At 50.0% G+C, this 11213-nt stretch overlaps 1 protein-coding gene across 1 annotated transcript in view; it reads left to right on the plus strand.

Moving 5' to 3' along the window:
• The window catches only part of tonsl (tonsoku-like, DNA repair protein), a 67062-nt gene that overhangs the window by 55171 nt on the left and 678 nt on the right, over nucleotides 1-11213 (plus strand). The window contains exons 22-25 of the mRNA XM_043691082.1: nucleotides 1266-1437; nucleotides 7344-7519; nucleotides 8028-8101; nucleotides 9138-9271. Coding sequence (XP_043547017.1) covers nucleotides 1266-1437; nucleotides 7344-7519; nucleotides 8028-8101; nucleotides 9138-9271 — 556 coding nt within the window. The remainder of the gene's footprint in view (nucleotides 1-1265; nucleotides 1438-7343; nucleotides 7520-8027; nucleotides 8102-9137; nucleotides 9272-11213) is intronic.

Genomic DNA, 11213 nt, shown 5'->3' on the forward strand with positions numbered 1-11213 from the left:
TGTGTGGAATGCTCTGTCCCAGAGGGCAGTGGAGGCCCAGTCTCTGGGTTCATTTAAGAAAGAGTTGGGTAGAGCTCTCAAGGATAGTGGAATCAAGGGTTATGGAGATAAGGCAGGAACAGGATACTGATTAAGGATGATCAGCCATGATCATGTTGAATGGTGGTGCAGGCTCGAAGGGCAGAATGGCCTACTCCTGCACCCATTCTCTATTGTCATGAGACGTGGTTACTGAAGCAGTTAGCAGAGGGAACAGATTCCCCTCACTTGGTTCATCAAACTTGTTCAGAATTTGGAACATCTTGATGATATGTGACCTTCCTGTCCTCTGCTATAAGGAGAGCAATCCCAGCTCCTCACTGTCCATCTGATTGATTTCTGGGAAACCTCCTCTGTACTGCTTCCAGACCTTCGCAACTTTCCCGGGTTGTACACAGAGCTCCAGCTAGGGCTGAACTAGTGATCAATAATCGTTCAGTGTTTAGATCAGAGTGGGGCTGGAAAAGCATAGCAGGTCAGACAGCATCCGAGGAGCAGGAAAATCGACGTTTCAGGCAAAAGCCCTTCATCAGGAATGGAGCTAATCATTCAGCCTGGCTTCTTTGTTACTGTATTCAATGTCCCATTTAAAAGCCACACTTCATTTACACCTTTTTAACCATCTTACCAACTTGACCAACCACCTACAAGGATTTGTAAATCTGCCCTCCTCGGCCCCCACTACATGATGATTATGTCTCCCAATCGGGTTTTTCTCAACTTGTGTCATTTCACATTTATCCACATTAAACCATGTCTGTCCCTTTCAGCCAGTCCCTCTGTTACTGTCCTCCTCACTACTGCGTATCATCTGCAAACTCTGTAGACGTCCTGCCTGTGTACAGGGTTGGGCTGTCACTATTGTGTGTGTGTGTGCTGTGATGTAGAGAGCATCTCTCTAACCGTCCCTTTCTGTGTCACTCGCTGCTTCTGAGGCTGCCTGCTGATGCTGTGACCTTCCTACCAGCAGAGTCAACACCAGGTAACCTCGCAGCCACACCACTGACAGTCCCTTCACCAAGTCACAGTGACTCACTGAAGCGTTCCTTCACATCTCCCCTCACCTTTACTCCACTCCTCCTCTGTACACCCATCTTTAATGGAGGAGGGGTTAATCCGTATTGAGGTGGCGGGGGGGGTCACTCAGCTGCAACAAGCAGATTTTCAAGGACAGCATCAGGAGGATTTTCTAGAGAATCGCTCAACAACGTTCCTTTGTGTTTCAGAGTCTGGAGGAATTGAACCTCAGCCTCAATCCTTTGGGTGATGGCTGCTCTCAGTCTATCGCCTCCCTCATCAGATCCTGCCCGCTACTGAGCACGCTCAAACTGCAGGCCTGTGGCCTCACAGCCAGGTTCCTGCAGAATTACCGCCTCCTGCTGGCAGAAGCCCTGAAAGGTAAGAGCCAGCTTCTGCCGAAAGTGAGCTCATTGCTGCTGTTTAACGGTCAGTGTGCATGTTCATCAAGGCAATGGCCTCGTGGTTATTATCACCAGAGTATTAACCCAGAGTATTAACCTAGCTAATGCTCTGGGGACCTGGGATCGAATCCGGGGGAGATGGCTCACCAGGGGAGGGCAGCAGTTACCTAGATCATGGCACCGTGGTGGGCACTGCTGTTCAGGAGGGCGGGAAAAGGACTCGTAGGGCCATAGTTATAGGGGATTCTATTGTGAGGGGTGTAGATAGGCGGCTCTGTGGGTGAAAATAGGACTCCTGGATGGTATGTTGCCTCCCAGGGGCTCAGGTCAGGGATGTCACCGATCGGCTGCAGAGCATTCTAAAAGGGGAGGGTGAACAGCCAGTTGTCTTGGTGCACATTGGCACCAACGATATAAGTAAAAAAAACGAGATGTGGTCCTGAAAGCAGAATTCAGGGAGTGAGGAGAGAAGTTAAAAAGGAGGACCTCAAAGGTAGTGATCTCGGGATTACTCCCAGTGCCACGTGCTAGCCAGGGTAGAAATGAAAAAATAGGCAGGATGAACACGGGGCTTGAGAGATGGTGTAGGAGGGAGGGGTCAGATTTGTTGGACATTGGGACCAGTTCTGGGGAAGGTGGGACTATTATAAATTGGACGGTCAACACCTGAACCAGACTGGAACCAATGTCCTTTGGGGGAGTTTTTGCTCCTGCTGTTGGGGAGGTTTTAAACTAATGTGGCAGGGGGCTGGGAACCAGAAGGGAAAACAAGTAGCGAGGTGGAGACTGGAGACTGTAAGGATCATAAAGTTAGCATTAATAAAGGGAAGAGTAGGCAGACAGCAGATGAACGCAAAAGAACTGGCAGTCTGAAGTGTATATACTTTAATGTAAGGAGTATAGTGGGTAATGGAAATGTGTTGCTGGAGAAGCGCAGCAGGTCAGGCAGCATCTAGGGAACAGGAGAATCGACGTTTCGGGCATTAGCCCTTCAGGAAGAAGGGCATTCAGGAAGAAGGGCTAATGCCCGAAACGTCGATTCTCCTGTTCCCTAGATGCTGCCTGACCTGCTGCGCTTCTCCAGCAACACATTTCCATTACCCACTATACTCCTTACATTAAAGTATATACACTTCAGACTGCCAGTTCTTTTGCGTTCATCTGCTGTCTGCCTACTCTTCCCTTTATTAATGCTAACTTTATGATCCTTACAGTCTCCAGTCTCCACCTCGCTACTTGTTTTCCCTTCTGGTTCCCAGCCCCCTGCCACATTAGTTTAAAACCTCCCCAACAGCAGGAGCAAAAACTCCCCCAAAGGACATTGGAGGTAAACAGATTATGGAAAGATGTACAGGCAACAGGGTAGTGGTGATGGGAGATTTTAATTTTCCCAACATTGACTGAAATACACTTAGCGTTAGAGGTCTGGATGGGGCAGCATTTGTAAGAAGCGTCCAGGAGAGTTTTCTAGAGCAGTATGTCAATAGTCCGACGAGGGAAGGGGCCGTATTAGACCTGGTGTTGGGGAATGAGCCAGGCCAGGGTAGTAGAAGTTGCTGTGGGGGATTTCTTTGGGAACAGTGACCACAATTCTGTAAGTTTTACAATACTCGTAGACAAAGACGAGAGTGGTCCTAAGGGAAGAGTACTAAACTGGGCCAAGGCCAGTTATATCAAAATTAGGCAGGAGCTGGGAAATGTGGATTGGACACAGCTATTTGAAGGGAAGTCCACATTTGAGATGTGGGAGGCTTTCAAAGATAGTGCAAGATAGGCATGTCCCATTGAAGGCAAAGGATAGGAAAGGCAAGATTCGTGAACCGTGGATGACAGGGGAAATTGTACGAGGAGCCAAGAGGAAAAGGGAAGTGTACATAAGGTCCAGGCAGTTAAGAACAGAACGGGCCCTGGAGGAATATCAGGAGAGTAGGACAAGTCTTAAACGAGGAATCAAGCGGGCTAAAAGGGGTCATGAAATAGCTTTAGCAATCAGAATTAAGGAGAATCCCAAAGCCTTTTATTCTTATATAAGAAGCAAGCGGGTAACTAGAGAAAGGATTGATCCACTAAAGGAAAATGAAGGAAGGCTGTATGCCGAACCTGAGAAAATGGGTGTGATTCTGAATGATTACTCTGCATCAGTGTTCACTGAGGAGAGGAACATGATGAATGTTGAGATTAGAGATAGAAGTTTGTTTAGTCTGGATCATGTTGACATAAGTAGGGAAGATGTGTTAGGTAGGCTAGAGGTTATTAAGGTGGACAAATCCCCAGGACAGGATGGGATCTATCCCAGGTTGCTGAGGGAGGCGAGAGAGGAAATAGCTGGGGCCCTGACAGATATCTTAGTAGCATCCTTAAATACAGGTGAGGTGCTGGAGGACTGGAGGGTTATTCATGTTGTTGCCCTGTACAAGAAGGGTATTCCAGGTAACTACAGACCAGTGATGGGAAAGTTGCTGGAGAAGGTATTGAGGGATCGGATCTATTTATATTTAGAAAAGAATGAGCTTATCAGTGATAGGCAATATGGTTTTGTGCGGGGAGATCATGCCTTACCAACTTAATAGAGTTCTTTGAGGAAGTGACCAGGTTGATAGATGAAGGAAGGGCTGTTGATGTCATATACATGGACTTTAGTAAGGCGTTTGATAAGGTTTCCCATTGTAGATTAATAGAGAAAGTGAAGTCACATGGTGTGCAGGGTGTTCTGGCTCGGTGGATGAAGAACTGGTTGAGCAACAGGAGACAGAGGGTAGTAGTTGAAGGAAGTTTCTCCAAATGGAGAAAGGTGACCAGTGGTGTCCCACAGGGGTCAGTGCTGGGGCCACCGTTGCTTGTGGTAGACATCAATGATCTGGAAGAGGGCATTGTTGGTTTGATCAGCAAGTTTGCAGATGACACAAAGATTGGTGGAGTAGCAGAAAGCATAGGGGACTGTCAGAGAATACAGGAGGATATAGATAGACTGGAGAGTTGGGCAGAGAAGTGGCAGATGGAGTTCAATCCAGGTAAATGTGAGGTGAGGCATTTTGGGAAGTCTAATTCTAGAGTGAATTATACAGTAAACGGAAGAGCCTTGGGAAAAGTTGATGAGCAGAGTGATCTGGGAGTTCTGGTCCATTGTACCCTGAAGGTGGCTGCACAGGTGGATAGAGTGGTCAAGAAGGCATGCAGTATGCTTGCCTTCATCGGATGGGGTATTGAGTATAAGAGCTGGCAAGTCATGTTAAAATTGTACACAGTGTTGGTTCGGCCGCATTTAGAATTCTGTGTACAGTTCTGGTCAGCACATTACCAAAAGGATGTAGACACTTTGGAGAGGGTACAGAGAAGGTTTACGAGGATGTTGCCTGGTATGGAAGGTGCTAGCGATGAAGAGAGGTTGAGAAGGTTAGGTTCGTTTTCATTAGAAAAAAGGAGATTGAGGGGGCACCTGATTGAGGTCTACAAAATCATGAAGGGTATAGACAGGCTAGATAGAGACAAGCTTTTTCCCAGGGTGAAGGACTCAGTAATGAGAGGTCACACTGTCAAGGTGAGAGGTGGAAAGTTTAAGGGGGATACACGCAGTAAGTATTTCACACAGAGGGTGGTGGGTGTTTGGAACACGTTGCTAGCAGAGGTGGTAGAGGCAGGCACGGTAGATTCATTTAAGATGCATCTGGACAGATGCACGAGGAGGTGGGGAGCAGTGGGATACAGATGCTTAGGTATTGGGCGACAGGTTTAGACAGTGGATTTGGATCGGCTCAGACTTGGAGGGCCGAAGGGCCTGTTCCTGGGCTGTAAATTTTTTTTGTTCTTTGTAGGCCAGGCTGGGTCGACAGAGAGATAGCTGAGGGTTGTTGGGACCATGATCGTCACAGAGTTGAGAAAGGGCTGAAGCCTTTTTAAGTCAAGGCTTCACTTGAATTGGAGCTAATGTAGGTCAGCGATCAGAGGGCAGGCTGGTGGGAGGGATGTGGTGGGAGTTTAGACTTGGGTATTACAGTCTGTTCTGCTTTAACACTCCTTTCTTCAACACAAATTAGTTATAACGCAATTGAATAACTTAGACCGTTATTTATAAAATGTGAGCTTTCCTTACCTGTATTGGCTATAACCTGTATTGTTTACAGAGTGCTTCTATGACACCATTTTCTTATAACACGGGATCACAGGAGAAAGGAACTATTGTGTTACATCAGAACAGACTGTATAACCTGAGATGGACTTGAGTTCACAGAGTGGAAGTATGGGTTGATGTCTGTCTCTGGGATTCTGTACACTTAGTAACAGCTTGTGGAACTGTGATGCACAATTTGTTAACTCATAACACAATAAAAGAAAGAAACAGCTGTTGATGCCCATATCGAGCTGTGTTGTTAATGGAGCAGTGGGCAGGGCCCATTGGGAGGGACTTCCTGATGGGCTGTAACCTTGTGCCTGTAACATTTCACAGCTTGAGAGTCATAGAGTCGTACAGCACGGAAACAGACCCTTCGGCCCAACCAGTCCATGCTGACCATAATCCCAAACTAAACTAGTCCCACCTGCCTGCTCCTGGCCCATATCCCTCCAAACCTTTCCTATTTATGTACTTATCCAAATGTCTTTTAAACCTTGTAACTGTCCCCACATCCACCACTTCCTCTGGCAGTTCATTTCACACATGAACCACCCTCTGTGTAAAACATTTGCCCTTTGTGTCTGTTTTTTTAAATCTCTCGCCTCGAACCCTTAAAATTGTGCCCCCTAATCTTGAAATCCGTCATCCGAGGGAAAGGACAGCTACCATCAACATATCTATACCTCTCATTATTTTATAAACTTCAAACAGGTCGCCTCGTGACCTGCTATGGTCCTGCTTCTCAGATGCTGCCTGACCTGCTGAGCTTTTCCAGCGTTGCACATCTGACTCTGACAAAGGTCCCAGCCTATCCAGCCTTTCTTTATAACCCAGACCTTGACAACGTCCTAATAAATCTCTTCTGAACCCCCCCCCCCCAGCTTAATAATATCCTTCCTATAATTGGACACAGTGCTCCAGAACAGGCCTCACCAATGTCCTGTATAACCTCAGCATTACGTCCTGACTCCGAAACTCAAAAGGTCTGAGCAATGAAGGCAAATGTGGTAAACGCCTTCTTAACCACCCTGCCTACCTGTGATGCAACCTTCAAAGAATTATGTACCTGCATCCCTAGGTCCCTCTGTTCTACAACACTGCCCATTCCCTACCATTAATTGTACAAGCCCTCCCCTTGTTTACTGTACTGAAGTGCAATACCTCATTTATTCAGATTGAACTCCATCTGCCATTCCTCAGCCCATTGACCCATTTGATCAAGAGGAGAAAGTGAGGACTGCAGATGCTGGAGATCAGAGCTGGAAATGTGTTGCTGGAAAAGCGCAGCAGGTCAGGCAGCATCCAGGGAACAGGAGAATCGACGTTTCAGGCATAAGCCCTTCTTCAGGAAACGTCGATTCTCCTGTTCCCTGGATGCTGCCTGACCTGCTGCGCTTTTCCAGCAACATATTTCCAGCTCCATTTGATCAAGATCCCTTTGTAATCTTAGATAACCTCCTGCACTGTCCACTATACCACCAATTTCAGTGTAATCCACAATCTAACTAAACCATGTGAATGTGAAATGGGATTGATCAGTATGGCAGCAGGAAAGGATGATGAGGGAACTCTTCCAGGGTGAGGTAGCTGGCATCGAGAACGCTGTTGACCAGGACTGTTGGTGCCAGTACTCCATGTGGTGGTAGATGTGTGTTTCACACAGGGACAGGCAGTCCTTGTCTGCACATGCTCCCAGGCAGGCTGGGAGGTGGTCAGCTCTCTGTCCCTGTCCCCACACTAGCCTTGTTGACAGGTTTCCTGTTTTCACCCAGGCGCTGGGCACCTGAAGACTGTCTGCCTGTCGCACAATGCTCTGGGTTCAGTGGGAACCGGGCTGATCTTCCAGAGCCTGCCCCACCACACCATCAGCCACCTGGACATCGCAGGCGTAATCAGTGACCACGGTGACGCCTTGGTAATGGAACATCTCGCCAGGTACCTGTCCCAGGTGAGTCCAGAGTATGGGTGCAGGGAGACGCTACACACATTAACATTATTTACCAGGCTTGGAGACAGTGAGGGCTGCAGAGGCTGGAGATCAGACTCGAGAGAGTGGGGCTGGGAAAGCACAGCAGGTCAGGCAGCGTCCGAGGGGCAGGAGAATCGACATTTCGGGTCGGAGCCCTTCATTAGGAATGAGGCTGGGAGTCTCGGAGGTGGAGAGATAAATGGGAGGGGGTTGGGGCTGGGGGGAAGGTAGCTGAGAGCAGCTGAAATGGGGGTGGGGGTATCTCTCCACCCCAGCGGCTCCCAGCCTCATTCCTGATGAAAGGCTCCTGCCCGAAACGTCGATTCTCCTGCTCCTCGGATGCTGCCTGACCTGCTGTGCTTTTCCAGCAGCACACCTAACTGATTTATCAGGCTTTCGCCTTTACGTTATTACTTTTTAAAGGTATCGCATTGACCAGCGTTCTGTGATGGGTTAATGGTGTGTCTGTCTCTCTCCTCGTGTCCAGAGTGATTGCAGTCTGACCCATCTTAACCTTTCTGGGAATCGCTTGACTGATGATTCTGTCAGAGATCTGTGCAGGTAACTCACTTCAATGCTGCAGCGCACTTCCCCAGTTTAAGTATCTCTCGGACCCAGAGCAATGATCTCCTTACTGCAAGTGAGCATTCATTCTCCCTAGTTCTTGCACTGTCTTTCACTCTGTCTCGTGTTTGCGCTCTCTCTTGCATGCTCATTCGCGCTCTCTATCCCTCTTGCTCACTCTCTCTCTGTCTCTGTCTCTTGTGGGCGCACTCACTCTCGCCATAGAGCAGCTTTGTACCTGGGGCCACGGTGAGGCCTCAGGAACACCCTCAGGTGGTGTCGGGTTTAGATCCAGACTGTTGAGGTAACTCTCAGCAAACAGTCTTTCATCACCAGGTTTAATCAGCTACTGCTTTTAATTTGTTTTTAAAATCCTTCATGGGATGTGGGGGTCTTAGTTGTCCATCAAAAATCACCTTTAACGGAGTTTGCTCAGCCATTCTGAAAGGTCAGGAAGAGGCAGCCACGTTGCTGTGGGTCTGGAGTCACGTGTAGGCCAGACTGGGGAAGGATGGCGGCTTCCTTCCCTAAATGCGGCCTGAAGTTCCTTTTACTCCGTGAAACTGAAACTAAAGCTCCCTCTACACTGTCCCCCATCAAACACTCTCAGGACAGGGACAGCATGGGGTTAGATACAGAGTAAAGCTCCCTCTACACTGTCCCCTATCAAACACTCCCAGGACAGGGACAGCATGGGGTTAGATACAGAGTAAAGCTCCCTCTACACTGTCCCCCATCAAACACTCCCAGGACAGGGACAGCACGGGGTTAGATACAGAGTAAAGCTCTCTCTACACTGTCCCCCATCAAACATTCCCAGGACAGGGACAGCACAGGGTTAGATACAGAGTAAAGCTCTCTCTACACTGTCCCCCATCAACACTCCCAGGACAGGGACACCCCATGGGTTAGATACAAGAGTAAAGCTCCCTCTACACTGTCCCCATCAAACACTCCCAGGACAGGGGCAGCACGGGGTTAGATACAGAGTGGTAAGTGATAACGTTGTGCCTCTCGATTTGATCTGCTTTAGATGCCTGTTACTGTGTCCGTCCCTGGTTTCTCTGGATGTGTCAGCCAATTCTGGGATAACGACAGCGGGTGTGGAGATGCTGTTTGGTGCAGTGAGAGAGCGGAGCTGTGGAATGCAGTCCCTGAACGTTTCTGGTGGGTTCTGCTCGATGTGATCTGATACTGGGCTGGGAGGGTGTTGCTGAGAGTGCTGAGCCACAGCTCCTCCCCCCACCCCACCCCACCCCACCCCCACCCCCGTCTATTCTCGGTAACCCCTTCAGGGGGAGCTCCCTCCCGAAACCTCTCAATCTCTGACTGTCTCCTTTAAAACCAGCTGAACATCGTACGTGTGTAAAAGAGCTTTAGCCACCCCTGCTACCATCGCTCCAGATGTTTGGGTATTTACTGTTTGAGAACAGCCCTGTGAAGCATCTTAACTCATTTTGCATTGTTGAAGGCGCTATATGAATGCAGGATTTTGTTGATTCCTTTGTCATGGATTGTCAGTAGCTGATTCCTGATTGGAATTAATGGCACTGTTTCTGGGAAGTGTTCACTGGCTGACTGACTTACCAGTTGAGAGCCATCGGCTGCCTGTGTACAGCCTGGCAGCACAGGACAAAGTTAAAAATCACCCAACACAGGTTAGAGTCCAACAGGTTTATGTGGAAGCACTAGCTTTCGAAGCGCTGCCCCTTCATCAGGGGGTTGTGGGGCACCTTCTATGGTCTTGCCCCACAACCCCCTGATGAAGGAACAGGGATCCGAAAGCTAGTGCTTCCACATAAACCTGTTGGACTATAACCTGTGTTGGGTGATTTTTAACCTTGTCCTCTACATCACAGCACAGGACGAGACAGGCCCTTACATGGGGGTGACTACCCGGGGGCAAACACAGCCAATGCCCAGTCACCGGCAGTAGCTGCTCACAAACCGAGAGAGCCCAGACTGGGAGCTCATCGTCATCCCCGTTACTGCTCAGACAGCAACAACGCGTCTCTGCCATCCTCTCAATCTCAGAAGGTAATCAGGCCTCACTTTAATGTCACATTCAAAAGATACACTGCCAGAAAACTACATTCATCACTGCTGACCCTCCAACAGTGCAGCGCTCCCTCAGCACTGACCCTCCGACAATGCAGCACTCCCTCAGCGCTGATCCTCTGACTGTGTGGCACTCCCTAAGCACTGACCCTCCGACAGTGCAGCGCTCCCTCAGCGCTGACACTCTGACAATGCAGCACTCCCTCAGCGCTGATCCTCTGACTGTGCGGCACTCCCTAAGCACTGACCCTCTGACAGTGCAGCGCTCCCTCAGCACTGAACCTCTGACAGTGCGGCACTCCGTCAGCACTGACCCTCCAACAGTGCGGCACTCCCTCAGCGCTGACCCTATGACAGTGCGGCGTTCCCTCAGCACTGACCCTCTGACAGTGCGGCGCTCCCTAAGCACTGACCCTCTGACAGTGCGGCGCTCCCTAAGCACTGACCCTCTGACAGTACGGCGCTATCTTAGCGCTGACCCTCCGACAGTGCGCACTCCCTCAGCACTGACTATCTGACAGTGCGGCGCTCCCTCAGCGCTGACCCTCTGAAGTGCGGCGCTCCCTCAGCGCTGACCCTCCGACAGTGCAGTGTTCCCTCAGCACTGAACCTCTGACAGTGCAGCGCTCCCTCAGCACTGACCCTCCAACAGTGCGGCACTCCCTCAGCACTGACCCTCCGACAGTGCGGCACTCCCTCAGCACTGACCCTCCCAACAGTGCGGCACTCCCTCAGCGCTGACCCTCCGACAGTGCGGCACTCCCTCAGCACTGACCCTCCGACAGTGCGGCACTCCCTCAGCGCTGACCCTCCGACAGTGCGGCACTCCCTCAGCGCTGACCCTCCGACAGTGCGGCACTCCCTCAGCGCTGACCCTCCGACAGTGCGGCACTCCCTCAGCGCTGACCCTCCGACAGTGCGGCACTCCCTCAGCGCTGACCCTCCGACAGTGCGGCACTCCCTCAGCGCTGACCCTCCGACAGTGCGGCACTCCCTCAGCGCTGACCCTATGACAGTGCGGCGTTCCCTCAGCACTGACCCTCTGACAGTG

Source organism: Chiloscyllium plagiosum, chromosome 5 (genome assembly GCF_004010195.1).
Source record: "Chiloscyllium plagiosum isolate BGI_BamShark_2017 chromosome 5, ASM401019v2, whole genome shotgun sequence".
Lineage (NCBI taxonomy): Eukaryota > Metazoa > Chordata > Chondrichthyes > Orectolobiformes > Hemiscylliidae > Chiloscyllium > Chiloscyllium plagiosum.